Raw genomic sequence first — 16,570 nt, 5'->3', positions numbered from 1 at the left:
AATTCCTCTCTCCCTGGGACTGGCCTCTTTCTACAGGAAGATTAAGTGCAATGGGAGATTCTAATTAACAGACATTTTTACCGAACACTGCATGAGCAGGAGATTTCTGGATAAGACTTGCCCCTTCCTTGGAAAGTACTCATCTTGCTGACCATGAGCTATAATGTGCCTTGAGAACAGTTGGTACCAGTGGGGAAGAAGTTCAAGTAGGGGTAGACAGATTCCCGCTGGGAGTGACTGTGTAGAACTCAAACATTTGCAGGTCATAGGCGGCTTTGTTCCCTTCAGAGTCCCTCGGCTTCACTTGCTGAAGTAGGACAAGCAGAATGAATTCACCCTGGCTGAAGCCAAACTCTTTATATTCAAAAGAAAAAAGGCAATTAAATATTCAGCCTGATTCCTGGGTTTTGAATTACCTCCATTTGTCTTCCACTGTGAGCATCTGCTTTTTATTCCACTGTGGGCCCGCCTGCCTTCTGTCTCTCCCCGTTGGTCCGTATCTCTGCATCATGTGACTCAAAAGCGAAGATTAGAGGAGAAAAATGTCTCTGTGTTCTAAGCCTGGCAACTTCTATTTTTACCCACAGCTGTTGGAACTGATAGCAAAGTCACAGCTCACGTCCCTGAGTGGCATCGCCCAAAAGAACTTCATGAACATTTTGGAGAAAGTGGTACTGAAAGGTGAGCGGTACCCCCCACCCCGCCCCACCTCTCTCCCTTTTTCATAGAGATGGGGATGGACAGATGGATTTTCCAATAGAGCAGACACGTCCTGAGACATGGATGGACATGAATAACTCCAGATGCGTTTCAGGGGTGCCAAATGCCAGTTCAGAAAGGAGGGCCACTCATGTTCAGGACGAAGGGCAGAGACCGTCACCCTCCCATCCTTTTATCAGGAGCATCCATTTGCCCTGCTGCACACCTCTCACACTTCCCAGTGTGCTCACGTGCCCCAAGCTTGGCTACCAAACCTCCAGATTCCAGATTCCTAGAAAATTGAGCTATGTACAAGGCAGAATAAATTCACAGACTATTTGATCTAAAAGGAACTTTAGGTCTTTGGCTCATCTGAGTCCTTGTGCATGCAGGGAAACTGAGGCCCCTAAGGAAGAGTAGTTTATCCGTAATCCCACAAAGACTCAGGCAGACAGGATCACAACTCATGTTCCTAACTACTGACCACCTACACAGGACATCACTGCTGGGCCAAAGAAACTGCCTTCAGGTCGAGTGAGCCAATCGGTGCTGGTGAAACAATGAAGAGAGAAAGAGTCTTTGCCAGAAACTAGGGAGAAGAGAACAAAGAGGGACCTAGATAATGGAAACTCTCCCCCGTCACCTCAAGTGTAGAAGCTTGGCCAGGTGTCGAATAAATAAGAGGGAGAAAGAAAACCACATCCCCAGAGGCAGTTACCCACATGACAGGAGCAGAACGGAGAAGAAAAAGAAAGGCCCGAGTACAAAATATACCGTGTCCCTGTATCATAACTGCTCATGCTTTTTCTCTCCCCCACTTCAAGTCCTTGAAGACCAGCAGAACATCAGGCTAATCAGGGAACTGCTGCAGACTCTCTACACGTCCTTATGCACACTGGTGCAAAGAGTCGGCAAGTCGGTGCTGGTCGGGAACATCAACATGTGGGTGTACCGAATGGAGACGATTCTACACTGGCAACAGCAGCTGAACAATATCCAAATTACCAGGGTAAGCGGGAACGCCCCGGCCTCCTCCTAGCAGTAAAGACTCTGTTCGGTGCCTCCACCGAGAGGCTGGGCGGCCTCCCCAGGACTTTTTAAATCTTCTCTGCTGGTCAAAGAGCCTGGACTGTCCCGATTTGGATGCTCTCTCCTGGGCGCTGAGAGTGGGCTGGAAATTCCCAGAAAAGGGGGTGGGAAGAAGAAGTTGGCACAACAGGACCAAAGTATGTGAATTGCAACATGGTAGGCAAACCGGAAGCTTGGATTTGGGGGTGGGGGCTGAGGGGCGATCTCTCGTCTTTCCCACTTCCTCCTGAAGAACGTGTCCTTTACAGCTGTAGGAATGCTTCCTTGAATACAGCAGAGGTCTGATGGCAGTGGCTTGGAAAGTTGGCACCAACCTCTGCAAAGTCTAGTTCCAGTGATTAATCATTATGACAAGTAAGCCTTTGGTTAGAGACCGCGAACATACACGCAGGGAAAGAAAAGAGCGAGTCTCCCTCAAAGTGGAAAAAAACTCAAAGAGGCCCTGTATCAGAGCGACACTTCTATTGGTAGTGTCTTTTGACTTTTTGAACCGAACTTGGCCCTCCGCTCTCGTCCTTTTAATAGCGAGCAGGAGGACTGAGGCACACAAAAAAGTGTGAGAAAGACACTCCTGTGCTCTCCTGAGGCTCGCTAATGGACAGGCGCACTTAGACGGCTCACATAGCGCTCGCCTCGCTTATCACTGACCGCGCTGTTCTAAGTGGTTCCGGGACCCACGCTGATAAAGTTTGGGTCTGCCCCATCTCTTGAGAAGGTAACATGAAGAAGCCTCTTTGACCTCTTTTAAATACTTATTTTACTATATGAAGTTTTCAAAATGCAGCATCCCTGACTTGGCTGTTAAGAACATCTCTGTGCCTCTTAGTTTCTTTAACTCTGAAACAAAGGGAATAATGAGAAGTTTCAGAATTATGTGACTTCCTTAGAATCACTTTGGCTACAACTCCCACACTTACACACACACACACACACACACACACAGCACAAGCCCAGAAAAGCTATCTCCGTTGTTTAAGAGCGTGTATTCTGAACATTTACCGAATTTATTCTAATAATTTACCCCATTGTCTTCTCTGAAGTGTAGGCATAGTTTGACGACGTGAATTTGAGACCTAGGTTCCCAGCTTCTCTCTCACAGAAAACCCACTTAGACCTTCTACCTGATTTCTGGTATTCTGTGTAGCCTGGACGTAACACTTTCTTTTTTTGGTCCAAGCCCAGGAGAGAAGTATCCAGCCAGTGACCTAAATGAGCAAGTCCCGTTTGTCCCAAGGGTCTCTTTCCTCCAGCAACTTTGGAACACTATTTAGGTGATCACACTTGGCCAGATCTTGCCTCTGCTGCCTGCATCCCAGAAGCCTCCCTGGCCACAGCCGCTCGCGTACTTTACACGCCCGTGGGCTTGCTTACCTAGAACCCCCCCTTAACTGATCCACAAACACACCAGGGAGGAGGTAGCCCTTGTAGCTGCTATAACCCTTCAGAGACAGGAGTGGGGACCAGAGAAGCCCAACAGCTTAGGCCAGAACCCAGGACTCCTTATTCCTCACATGGCAGAGCTTTCTTAACATCAGTGGTTTCCAAACTTCTTTTCAATCCAGCTTTCTTCCAACTATGTATTCAGTGATCCAGCTTTTTGCAAACCCTTTACATCCAATGCAGTCCCGTGCAGGACAGATGAAACACTGAAGTTCCTCTCACCCTTCCTTCTGCTCCTGGCACTCCAGCCAGGCCAAGCCCTTCTCTGCCCATGCCAAGCTTGGTCCTGCCTCCCCAGGCCGTCCAGTCCACTGAAAACACTCTCATCTCGCCTTCCTCGGAGGAGTTGGTGCCGTCTGAAATGATCTCCAACGTGATACCACTTCCCCAGCTCCATCCACTGGCTTATGAGCACCACAAAGAAAGCCTACCATCTTGCCCCCTGCTCTGTTCCCTCTGCCTTGCACAGAGCAGAGGCAGTCAATAAATTGTAGATGAATGATGAATGAAGGGTAATAATGCCTATCTCCTAGCCCTGGCGTAAGATTTAATAAGCTAACATAATAGAAAGTGCTTGGGACAGTGCCTGGCATGTAGTAAGTCTTTAAATGTGTCAGCTCTTACTACTACGAAGGGCTCGCTCTGTGGCAGACACTCTTCTAAGTCTTTCACGTGTATTCATTAACTCATCCAGTGAATAACTATGAGCGAGGTCTTTATAAGAGCTGATTTCCACTGGGCACTATGCTAAGTACTTCTATGCATCATCTTGTCCACTCTGCCCAACGACACTGTAAGAAATGCTTTTCCTCATTTTATAAATGAGAAAACTCAGGCTGAGTCGTTAAGAATTGTGTGGCTGGGGGCACCTGCATGGCTCAGTCAGTTGAGCATCCAACTCTTAGTTTCAGCTCAGGTCATGATTTCAGGGTCATGGGATCGAGCCCGGCATCGGGCTCCACGCTCAGCAGAGTCTGCTTGAGATTCTCTCTCTTCCTCTCCCTCTGCCCCTCCCCACTGGGCTCGCTCACTCTCTCTCAAATAAATAAATCTTAAAAAAAAAAAAAAAAAAAAAAGAATAGTGTGGCTGGTGCCTCGATGCAGGTAAGATGCAGGGGACTGAACCCAGGCCTGTCTGCAGAGGCTGCTCTTCTCCCCACTGCACTCTGCTCCCTGCTGCCTCCTTCCCAGCCCTCCTCGCTCTGAGCCACATTATTTTGAGAGCAGTGATGGGAACCCATGGAGCCCTAAAGAGCTTGTCACACAAATGCCCAACTCTCCAGGGGAAAGAAAGATCGAGAGAGAGAGAGAAAAACGGGACTTAATTACTTCAGTCTGGACTATATTTCGGCAGCACATATACTAAAGCCTACTTTTTAACAGTTTGGACTAAAGAGAAGTATGTTATTCCACAAAAATGTTAAGGTGACATTTACAGTAATTGCTTTCTATTTGCCAAAGTTCTAGCAGTAGCTTCCCGGCATATGATCTTGTTTTCCTTCAAAATTTCATATCTAATTTTATGGAGCCAATTTTTATTGGCAAAAATAATTACTAGAATAAAGAATGAAGGGGGAAAAATGAAGAGAACTGGTTTGGAGAGGGAGAAGTCAAATAGGATCACTATGGGTAAGGCAGCGTTTGGGGTAAGGCTGTGTTTTGAAGCAGAGAGAGGGCAGGGTAGCCATAGAAGGATTATAGCCAAATGTTTGATTGACTTATTGTTCTTTTATATGTTTATATTCAAAAAGAAGGCGGCATGCAAGCAGTTAACCATTTATCAGGAGTAAGGGCTCAGCATGGGGTCTGGGCAAGGATTTTGGAAAAGTTCAGGTTTGAAAATTTGAGCGTGAACTCTGCCAAGTGGACTTTAATAGGAGTTCATGTAATAATTGGCCTGGGAGTTTTAACCAAAAAAGTAGATGCTTTGAAGTGCTGGAAACAAAAAGAAAGTTTCATGGCAGTTTTATTAGCTCATATGATCAGCAGCAGATGATAAACGACAAATAAGTGTAGAGCCCTCAGCGGTCCAGCGAAAGTCCTGAATTTTGCAAACAATTGAAAACTCAGCCCAGCAGCCTGAACAATTTAAACTGTCAAGTCATAGACACTTCTGATGAGTTAAGAGGCTGAAGCTGATTCAAATCTGAGATTGTTAGAGCTGGAAGGGACCATGAGAGTCTTCTAAGCCAATTCACTTTGGACATGGGGAAACTGAGACCCAGAGTTCCCAAGGGCACCTGGGATCCAGATCTACTGCTTGTCCATCCCGTGTTCCTCCCATGCCACCTCCCATTCTTCTCCACAGTCCGGCTTCCCGAGGCCCCATGCCTCTTCCCAACTTCCCTCCATACATCTGACCTGCTCTGCAGGGGACACAGGTGGGGACTGGTGAAACCACGCATCCCCCCTGGAATCCTGTGCGTGTGGGCTCTGATGTGCCTTGAACAGAGTAGTTCCCTAAAAATTTGAGGATATCCATTGACAGGATATTTTCCCCTGAGCTAAGGAAGGGCTTCTTCATCCTATATTTTTTCCTGTGACCCCCAGAGGTGACAGAGCACCAAGCTAAAAATGGCAGTAGTCCAAAATCAAGAGCTCACCCAGATCTAGCATGAGAACAAAGAACCCCAGTCGCAGGTGATTTGTGCTCACTTCTTACCCAAATGGCAGCATCAATTGCTGTTGAGGAGCTATCAGTAAATACTAGTGAGGGCCTTCTCTGTACAGATGGTTCCCAGAGCACTCTGTGCTTACTTCCTTGATAGCACTTAACATATTGTTCTATAATTATTTGCTTATGTTTCTGAGTCTCTTGCGAGCCTAATGAACCCGTTCCAGCCCCCGTGCCAGGCCATAGTAGGCCCTCAAAAGAGGTTGTTTGTGCTGGGCTCGTCTGCAAGGGATATGAAATTAGACCCCACCTTCAAGGATCTAGGTGTGGGTGGGATAACATGAGCCCATCAAAATTTAAATAATAAATATAAAATTAAACAATTAAATACAAGTTGAGGGTTATAGCAGAAACAGCTCCTGATTAACTGTCAGTGTATTATCCACAAATAACTTTTTTTAAATATTCCATGGAGCCCTAGGTTTGAATAGAGATGTTCTAATGGATGGGGGCACTTAGGCCAAAAGTTTCTGGACCAGCCATTCCTAAAGGACACATGCGCGCGCGCACACACACACAAATATACACAACAAGCACAGGGTCTTTTTGTTGTTGTTTTTTACCTACTTAATTATGAGGGTTTCAGTCATCCCTCGGGTATTTTTTGGGTACCTACTATATGCTAAGCACTCTTCTATGAAAAAAGCACACAGCAATGAAAAAAGACAAAAAGTGCTGCCTCGATGGAGCTTACGTTCCAGCAGGAATGTTCCATTCAAGCTTCCTTTTGGAAACAGTTTGCCTTACATAACAAAAAGGGGCTGGTTCAAAAAGTCCCCAGAAGAGCTCACAGAGTTCCAGGAAGGTGCCTGGGGTACCCACAAAACAGAAAAGAAATTCCCTTTCAGGGAAAATGGGTATAAGCTGGATCTGAAGAAGAGCATCATTTGGAGAGGCAGAGCGGTGAGGGGACAGCGGGGGCCCAGGCAAGAAAACCCGCCTGGAGGGATCCATGGCCAGGAGGGGTGATGGGAAAGCCTGCACAGGTGGCAGTCGGGGGGGTTTTGTCAAGGCATGGGGCCCTTTCGGAAGGTAGCGAATCTGGTCACTGAACTGAGTGGAGCAGAGGAATCCAACATGTGCTGTTTGGAGAACCGTTAAAAGTATAAAGCTTTGTGAAACTTAGGAAAATCCCTCTGGCACCATTCAGCTGGAGCTGTTCCAGGCTGTTCCTGTGGGCCTCAGCCGCGGGTCCTGTTTCTGCCCTCAGGGTGGGGAGAATTGCAGCTTTGGGTCTGGGATCAGTCAACCAGCTTGAGGGTGGAGAACAAGGGGACAGCTGCATCCTCGGAGAGTGTCACCCGCTGATCTGCGGCCCACCCCCCACAACCTGCAACTTAACGTCCTCCTTCTCCCCACAGCCTGCCTCCAAAGGCCTCACCTTCACCGACCTGCCTTTGTGCCTCCAACTGAACATCATGCAAAGGCTGAGTGACGGGCGTGACCTGGTCAGCCTCGGCCAGGTGGCCCCCGACCTGCACGTGCTCAGCGAGGACCGGCTGCTTTGGAAGAAGCTCTGCCAATACCATTTCTCCGAGCGGCAGGTCAGGGGGCCCCTCACGGGCAGTCCCTCCTCTCCCTTCTCTGTCCCCCAGCCTCAAACTTCCTTGGCCTTCTTCCTGAGCTCGAGGCATGGGAGCCCACCCTCCATGGGGCCTCCCGGCTGACTAGAGAGCAACAATACGAGGAGTTTCTAAATAATGTCTGTGATTCTAATGGAAAAAACAACTTACATTCTTAACCTATATGCACACTTCACAACTTGCTTTAAAAAGTTCATAAAGCAACACCTGGCCTCCTCTGCTATGACAGAGTAACTTACAAAAGCAACTTATCTTTATAGTTTACAGGTAAGAACTTTTATAGGTATGTTTCATTTTAGTCTAACCACCCAGGGTGGGGTAGGTATCTTGATGCTCACTTTAAACAGATGCGGGGATTCAGTCCACAAACTAGGGAAATGGCTCTCAAGGGAAGGAAACTGGCCTTGAATATGAATCTGAACTGGGGGCTTCAGACACCAGCTCTAGGCCTGTTTCCCCTCGTGCTGCCCCAGACGTTTTTTTCCACCCTCTTTATATAGATGTGTGAGTTCAACAAGTTCTGTTCACGAAGCCACTAATATTCAGATCTAAAATAGAGCCACCGTGCCAAGCAGGGACTGCATCTCCCTGGAAATAATCACTCAAGTCTACAGCAAAGAAAAGATTGAAGGTGTTTATTGAAATCACCTAAACTTTAAAGGACCATCCAAATACAATTTAGTAGAGGTCACTAGTAAGATGTCACCAGCCCCCCTGTTTCTTTTAAAGACGGGTAAAAGCTACCGTTTCACTGGGTAGAGCTCAGAAGGACCTTCTTTCTCTCTTGGCAGTTTTTTCCCTGGTAAGTGCAGGGCACAGATGAACAAGGGGGAAGGAGAGGGTGGGAACAGAACTTTTCAGAAGCACAAAACCACAAACTATCTTCTTGACGAACCCTCCTGCAGTCCTTTGCAGTTATTTGTATTCGTTTGCAATTCAGATCCGCAAGCGATTAATTTTGTCCGACAAAGGACAGCTGGATTGGAAGAAGATGTATTTTAAACTTGTGCGATGTTACCCACGGAAAGAGCAGTACGGAGACACCCTTCAGCTTTGCAGACACTGTCACATTCTTTCCTGGAAGGTATGTGTCTCGAGGTGGCTGCCACAGACCCCCTAGCCCAGCCCCTAAGAGCTAAAGGCACCAGCATTGCCATGCGAAAGCCCTTCCTACTTCTTTCCTGCACTTCCCTACTGCAGCTGAAGGAAGGTGTAGGAGACACTGATTCAGTCCCTGGGGAGAAAAACTTTGAGAGTCCTTAATTTCCTCCACTCCTATTTGTGTGTGTGTGTGTGTGTACATATATATATATATATATTTTTTTTTATTATATATATATATATATATATTTTTTTTGTGTGTGTGGTACATCCTACCCACCTGCAAATTCTCCCATTCTCTTTGGGTATGGGTGGGCATGCACACACACACACACAGCTCTTTAGTTTTTGCAGAACTTACGGCATTCTTGACAGAGGAATGTTGTTTTGAGGTTGGGCCCAGCCAACGAGATGCTTCTGAGAACTCAAACCTAAAACCATGATGTTCCTTTCCAGGGCACTGACCACCCGTGCACAGCCAATAACCCAGAGGGCTGCTCCGTTTCCCTTTCACCCCAGGACTTTATCAACTTGTTCAAGTTCTGAATCCCAGCACAGGACAACACTTCTGAAGGGCTCCCCAGCTGATCAGACGGCTGGGAATACAGAGCTTGGACAGTTCATTTGTAAATAGTGTACATTTGAAACGTTGGCTCAAAATTTCTGAGCTAAGTCACTGAGGGGACATTGGAAGGGGAGATGCAGGTGCCGGCAGGGAGCTGAAGAATACGGACTTCTCATTAGAACTGGTATGGAAAAACGGAAATACTGTAAATAAACTTTTTTCTAACTATTTGCCGGCAAGACTGTAAGGGCAGGAATTCAGTTTCATCGGTGAAAATGGAATTCTCCTCATGTTCACTGAGACTCCTTGGTAGTTCCCTAGGGATGTGGAAGAAAAGGGCAGAAGTCGAATACAAGATAGAACACTCTGTTTACAATGTGGAAATTTGCTTAAAGAAAGAGAAGACGACAACATAATGCGAAATCCCTGCGCTTTGGTTTTGATTGGGGGGAGGGGGGGTTGTTTTAAAAAGGCAAAGGAAGCACCACCCTTCTTAAACCCACGAGGGCATAGGGCCTTATCTTGCAAATATATCACACAATAGTCTACCTCGGAAAGTATGCAGTGCTCCCTCCGCCAAAGTGCATTGTCCAGTAGGCAGTGTCTGTTTTTCTTGGTTTTTCGTCACATGAAAGTGGTTTCAATAGGAAGGGATCCTGGAGGCAATCCTCATCATGTTGCAGACTTCCTTTTTAGATGAATAGGCACTCTTCGGAGTGGCCTCTTTTCTAGAATAACTCCACAGCACATATGCCTTTTTTTTCCCCTTTCATGTTATAGCTGTGATATAGCTCATCTGGGGCAACGTAAGGCCTATTAAAAACAGTCCCAGAGGAAGTCCTACCACAGAAAAGATGGAATGAGTCACCCAAAAGCTGTGAAGACTTTCTTATTCCTGTTTAACTTCTCGGCTTGTCTGGGCTTCCCAGAATATCTTCACAGATAAGCGTAATCTGTGGACTGGTCGAAGCCAGAGTGCTGATAAAGTCTTGTAAAACAGGTTTTACGTATCAGTTAAACGTTTTACTAGGGGCTGTCCCTCATGGCAGGTGATGGGCTGAGGAGCTTTCTTTTCTTTATGTCCAACATCAAAATTTACTCAGCCTAAGCGAGGATTTCTTGCGAGGATGACGAGATAAAGCCTGGAGTTCCAATCACATAGGGAACAGAAGTACTGTGAGTTCATCCCTAAACTTGCTCCATACCCCTGGGGATCTTGCTAGGCAAATATCACAGGTAACTGTGTGGAAGAAAGGAAATCTCAGGACTTAATGAGGTCATTGTCAAATATTCCTGGGATGGGGTAGGGGATGTTTTTGTTTTTTACTTTTTATAGAACTTTGCTTTTCTACAACAATGTACATATTTTGGCAGTTGTATTTGCTTTGTGCTTTTTTTCTTCTTTTGCAAATAAAGTTGCCACCCTGCCATGCCCTTGGCAAATAAGTGAAGCAGAAATAGGAACTTGCTCACATTCACAGTGGAGAACAGTGTATCCTTAGGGGTTGAACCTTGGGGTGACCTGTGGAGGGGAAAGGTGGGTAAGCATGTACAGAAACAAGGCCAGGTGCCAGCCAGTGATGCAGAGCCCCTTCCTGCCCTCCCCTCAGTGCACAGCCCCCCCGTATCAGCATGCTGAAGAGAAGTCAACTCTCCATCAACCCTCCTCACTGGGCCTACGCACCAGGGTGTCTCCATGTTTATTTTCACTACCCCCACGCCCATCAGAAGAAAAAGCAAATTGCATTTAAATTCTCCCCACTGAGAAGAATTAAACATTAAAGAATAAGATCTTGTTGGGTAAGGTTGAGCTTCCGGAGCCCCTGTAATACCAAATGGGTTTTTTTGCTCTCCGCTCCCCCCTGAGTCAAAGTCACACTGAGGAATGCAGGACCTAGATGGTGGAATAAAAAACAAGCGCTTCCAGAATTCAGACAACTTCTCTTAAATGTCTCCGCTTCCTGAAAGATGTGGGGCGGAGCTGGGTTGATTGTTACTCTTGAGATCTCTGGAACCTTTGACTCTGACGTTTTTAGGTGTAGGTGTTCGTGGCCTTCCACATCTGTCCATCAACTCGTGACCTCTGCCTCTTCATGCCGATCAGGAAGGTGGGAACTCCCAGGCACCCTCGGGTGTGCAGTCCCAGAAATGTTGCCTGCTTTAGGTCATCAGCACAAAGTTGGCAAACCAGTCTCCTTTGGACTATCCACAGTGCCTGCGACTGCCTATCAGACCCCAGGCAGCGAGGCGCATCTGTGCAAGATGACTCCTACCACAAGTGGTAGGGTGATGGTTTTCTGAGTTGTTTCCCTTGATGGTGCCTCTGGGCTCTCCCCATCTCTGTTGGCATTTTTGGAGGTGATGTGGTGACAGAGTCGAGGAAAATTTTTGAGGAAAATTTTTAAGGAAAAAGAAGAAACCAACATTTGTGGTTCTCTTTCATTGGAAGAGGAGACAAAGAAAGGAAATGGCAGGTGGAGAGGGATGGGGGAAGAAATAGAAATGGCCTATCTTTGATGCTGTGGTTTGTGTGAAGGCAATGGAGAAGAACATGGCGGGTGAGAGCATCTGTGTTGGTGCCACGTGGCAGCTATTAAGCATGGCCAGAGCCTCACATATAAGTAAAGCCAGTGAAAAAGAAAATTCTCGTTCCCTGGGTACTAATCGTCTTTAGAATTTCTATTGGCAAACCCTCTAGGGACAGCCTAACCTAAAAAACAAAAACAAAGGATCCCTGTCTCAAAACTGCTGGTCTAAAAGCCAGGGAGACAGGACAATGGAAAGTGCTGGAAGAGATAAAAGGCTCCCCTCTCATTGCTGTACCTACCTAACCACCCCTGCCCCCGTAACATAGAATTTAACGCCCTGTCAACTAGGAAGTAATTTGGACTTCCAGAGAAGGAAGGAGGGCGCCCAGGGCAGTGTGAGTGAGCACAAGTCCACAGGGATGTTAGGTATGATCTGGTCCAACGTAAAGGTGTATGAGCAACGAGCCCGGAGTCTCTTGAGAGTAAGGCACAACATTTGGGGAAAGACTATGTGAGTGCTTACCTCACAGCAAGATCCAGAGGAAAGTCCAATGACATCTTCAAGTAGAGGGCATGATTACTTGATGCTATTACTTTGAGTAGATGGATCAGTAGCATCGGAGGGCGACTGGCAAAACCACAAAAAACATCCCCAGGGTGTCAGCCGTGAGATGACATTTGTTTAGTGATGATCAATTTTATACTGAAGTGGCCTAGAGGAGATAATTGGAGGTGGGCTGGGTTGATACTGCAAAACACTCAATACAACAGTGGGCTTTACTGGGTGATGGTGAAGGAAGGTCACAAGCAGGTATGGTGTTATTGTCATGATTCTCTGTGGATTCGAAAAGTGTTTTTCATGAGGAGCTTACAATTTAACACAGGCTCCTTTTTTCTGTTGTTTCTATGTGGGAGAAGAGAGGGAGCTTAGAATTTCATTTGTCTAAGCAAGTGGTGTGATTTGCAAGGTCAATCATTTCAAGATATGTTCAACTGTATATCGTTTGTAGCATTGAATACAATGTTTATCATAAAATACGCACCTGCGTTTATAGTTTTCTGCCAGGCTATAGGGCAATAATGTTTTGCTATGCACTCTATTTTATGTGTGTGAATTTTTTTAACTGTAATTTTATGTGTGAATTTTTTTTTAACTAAACTATATCAACATTTTCTATGTGGACATCTGGGTGTTTTTTGTTGTTTTGTTTTTTTTTTTTTTTTAATCTATTTCCAACTATCTGAGTCTGTGAACCATCCTTCTGACTGGATCCTGGCCTAAAATCCTATTAGTGTTTAAACAGACTTCAGAAACACCCCGAACCTCTAGACAAATGCAAAGACATGGCTCTTTGATATATCTTGGGCTCTGATGTCTTCAGTAAACAAGATCATAATTCCTTTAAACTCCACATTTTCTTTAGATGCTTTCTTCTCTGTTTGTTAAAGAGAGTGAACCCTCGTGGTTTCCCGAAGGAAGGAAACTCCCATCCCAGACTTTGGTGCTGGAAGGGAAGTTGAATATGGTGGGGTCTGGCATTCCTTCTGCCTTTCAACATGAGGTGGGGGGTCCAGAATATTCAGGGGACATGTCTGAGCCCATCTGGTCCTCAGTGGTAGACCTGAGTATGAACCCGGGACTTTCTGAGGCCTTGACTCTGTGCCCCCTACCCAGCATCTGTCCGTATTGTCTGGAGACACGTGACACCTGACCCGACCGTTCTCAACACCTTCACTGTGGAAGGCAAGCATGAAGGTCCAGTGTTAGGCATCCAGGCATTATCATTTCCAAATATTTTAAGTCCCCGGTTCTCCGGAGAAGTTAACATTTCTCCCCGGAGCCACTTAACATTTTTACGAACCTCTGACCCTGTTGTGAGAGTATAGCATTCTATGAGTACAACCTGCTCACCAGAGAGCAAGCAGCGCATTTTGACAAACTCACTTTTCCCTCAGTACTTAAATTTTAATTACAAAAGTGGTCTAGATAATGGCTGAGCAGCCAGCTTGCTTTCTAGAAACCGAGGTTCTGATGGTAACCAAGCAGGTATTTCCTCTCAGAGGAAGAAGTACATTTAATCCATACCCTTCATCTCCCCACCCTCCAGCACCTGCCATTAGGTCTGGTGAGTTTCTATCCCGAAGGGGGCGGGGGGAGGTGGGGGGAGAGAATCCTCCCACTCTCTGCTAAACGTCATCTTCACTAAGCAAAGATGGATTATTTTATAATAATATAAATATAGGCAGCAAGGAGCAAGGGACCACAGATATTTGTGACTTTGTCTGCTGGACATTTTTCAAAGTGTCCCTGAACTCAGCAAACAGAGCTTCCTGAGAAATCTCCCAAAATTCAGGCCCTGCTCCATTTGTCCAAAAATGGATGGCTGCTCCAAATCTCTGAACTTCTTAAAACTCCATCTGCTACATTACTTCTGGAGTTTTTCTGTCTTTGAGTACAGCAATGTTTGTTTAATTAACGACGCACAAGTCTGTTAAACAGAAGGCTCCAAGGATTGCTCTACGCTTGAGAGCTCTTGGCACCATCTTTATTCTACCAAGTGCCAATAACCCTGGCTAGAGGGGGTGTATATTAAAGTCCATGTCCTAAGTTTGGAAGCTTTACTCCTTTTAATAAAAAATGCTATAGGGGATTGAACATGTAACTAAAAGTACAAGGTTAGTCTCATTACATGCAAAGATGTTTATTTAATACTGTGTGAGCTAAGTCCTTCTGTATAAATTATTTGCACACTTTCCTTGCATGATGAATTGATTTTTTATAGTTGTTTGTACCAGACGGTGGCATATTTTTGTAAAAATTTTTTGACACTGAATTGCAATAAATGTTTTTCCAACAACACCCGGGTGCATTTTTGGTGTGTGCCAATTCAAGTTGGCTTTTTAGCATACTGAGTATGTTTATCTTTTGCCTCGTGAGGCTTAGATTCCTTGTCCCAGAAACTTATCATTGTTAATAAAATTTCTAGGAACATGTAGAAAAATAAGCTGGCTGCTGAGTGCCAAACTCAGTCAATAACACAGCACTATGCTCAAATGGGACAGTTCCACTTACTGTATGTATACTAGAATGATTAGGGAACAATGAGCTGTGAAATCAGTATCAATTTATTCATCAACAGACATTTACTGAACAGCTATTATACACTGTGCAAGGCGCTGGGAATAGGATAGTGAACAAGACAGAATGCCTGCCTCTATGGAATTTAGATTCTAGTAGGAAAAACAAAGACAAACAAAGCAAGTAGGAAAACATTTAATTCATAATAAGTGCTATGGTAAGAATAAACAAGGGTCTGGGATGCAGAGTAACAAGGGAACCTGCTGATGACAGGCTGAGCAGTGGGTCTCTCCAACAAAAGATAGTGAGGCTGAGACCCAAAATGTAAGAAAGAGCCTGCTGCAGAAAAGTGAGGTCTTGAGCATTCCAGAAAGAGGGAATGGCTTAAGCAAGGTTCAGATCGTGGTCCTGCCACTTACTACGCTGTGACCTTTGTCCCCTTAATTCCGCGAGGTCTCAATCTCCTAGACTCCAAAATGGTGATAATAAATCCATTACTTATGGTTGTGAGGGCTAAGCGAACTAATGTGAGTAAAAAGGCATGGAACCAGGCACACCACACATGTTCCATAAATGTTAACAATCATGATTCCCCAAGCAACATTGCTCTGCATCTCTAGTTAGGTGTGATGTGCTCCGGTGACCGACATGGTAGCTGAATTAATACATTTACTCTGGAATGTACCCTGATCCTGCCACTAACTCTCCATCAGAAAAAGACATAAAAGACACATTGGAGTAATCAGATTTTTTTTTTTTTTAATTTCCACCAGGAACACAAAAGCTCAACACTCACTAAATATCCCATGCATTCTTTGCTCAGGCTGCTCTATCTACCTAGAATATTCTTCCCCTGCCTCTGTCTGGGAAGCACCTATGGCTCCTTATGACCAGCTCATCCCTAACGCCTCCTCCGACTGAGTAAATCTCACCTCCCATAACACTTTCCTGCATCTAGACTGTAGTCTGATTTGGGGTTGTGTCATCGTACCCAGCACAGCGCTGGGGCTAAATGAATTAATAACACACACAAACCGTAAGAGACTCTTAATCTCGGGAAACAAACGGAGGGTTACTGGAGTGGAGGGGGGTGGGAGGGATGGGGTGGCTGGGTGATGGGCATTGGGGAGGGTATGGGCTATGGTGAGCGCCGTGAATTGTGTAAGACTGATGAATCACAGACCTGTACCCCTGAAACAAATAATACATTATCTGTTAATAAAAAAAATTTTTTTTAAGTAACACACACCAGACATTCACAAAATGCTTTTGAAAGTCTCACTGATCACATGCTTACCCTCCACTCGAATAAGAATCAGTGTGAGTTTATGGGCATAGACAGAACTATTTATAGCTTCTTGGTTAAAAATTAATGGTAGTTGAAAAAGTAACAAATGTGAAGACCGAGTTTAATTAAAGTTTAAGTTCAACTACATCTTTACAAGTCTAGTGCTGTTTAATAAGCTCAAATTGAACAGACTAAAGTCTCTTTAAAAAACAAATCCCTTTTGGGGCACCTGGGTGGCTCAGTCGTTGAGCGTCTGCCTTGGGCTCAGGTCAGGATCCCAGGGTCCTGGCATCGAGCCCCGCATCGGGCTCCCTGCTCTGCGGGAAGCCTGCTCCTCCCTCTCCCACTCCCCCTGCTTGTGTTCCCTCTCTCGCTGTGTGTCTCTCTCTCTGTCAAATAAATAAATAAAATCTTTTAAAAAAAAATCCCTTTTGTACACTTAATGAAAATTCCTTGGAACCCCTGGGTGTGGTGCAATCGGTTAAGTGTTCGACTCTTGGTTTTGACTCAGGTCATGCATGATC

At 45.5% G+C, this 16,570-nt stretch overlaps 1 protein-coding gene across 1 annotated transcript in view; it reads left to right on the top strand.

Moving 5' to 3' along the window:
* The window catches only part of FBXO32 (F-box protein 32), a 34,695-nt gene extending 20,156 nt beyond the window's left edge, over positions 1 to 14,539 (top strand). Inside the window, exons 5-9 of the mRNA XM_025871076.2 lie at positions 588 to 681; positions 1,524 to 1,708; positions 7,264 to 7,446; positions 8,426 to 8,569; positions 9,043 to 14,539. Coding sequence (XP_025726861.1) covers positions 588 to 681; positions 1,524 to 1,708; positions 7,264 to 7,446; positions 8,426 to 8,569; positions 9,043 to 9,132 — 696 coding nt within the window. The 3' untranslated portion in view covers positions 9,133 to 14,539. The remainder of the gene's footprint in view (positions 1 to 587; positions 682 to 1,523; positions 1,709 to 7,263; positions 7,447 to 8,425; positions 8,570 to 9,042) is intronic.
* Positions 14,540 to 16,570: the final 2,031 nt, after the last annotated feature.

This window comes from Callorhinus ursinus, unplaced genomic scaffold (genome assembly GCF_003265705.2).
Source record: "Callorhinus ursinus isolate GAN/ISIS: 27379988/994484 unplaced genomic scaffold, GSC_fseal_2.0 scaffold5, whole genome shotgun sequence".
In the NCBI taxonomy this organism is placed as follows: domain Eukaryota; kingdom Metazoa; phylum Chordata; class Mammalia; order Carnivora; family Otariidae; genus Callorhinus; species Callorhinus ursinus.
This window is presented reverse-complemented; position numbering and strand designations above follow the sequence as displayed.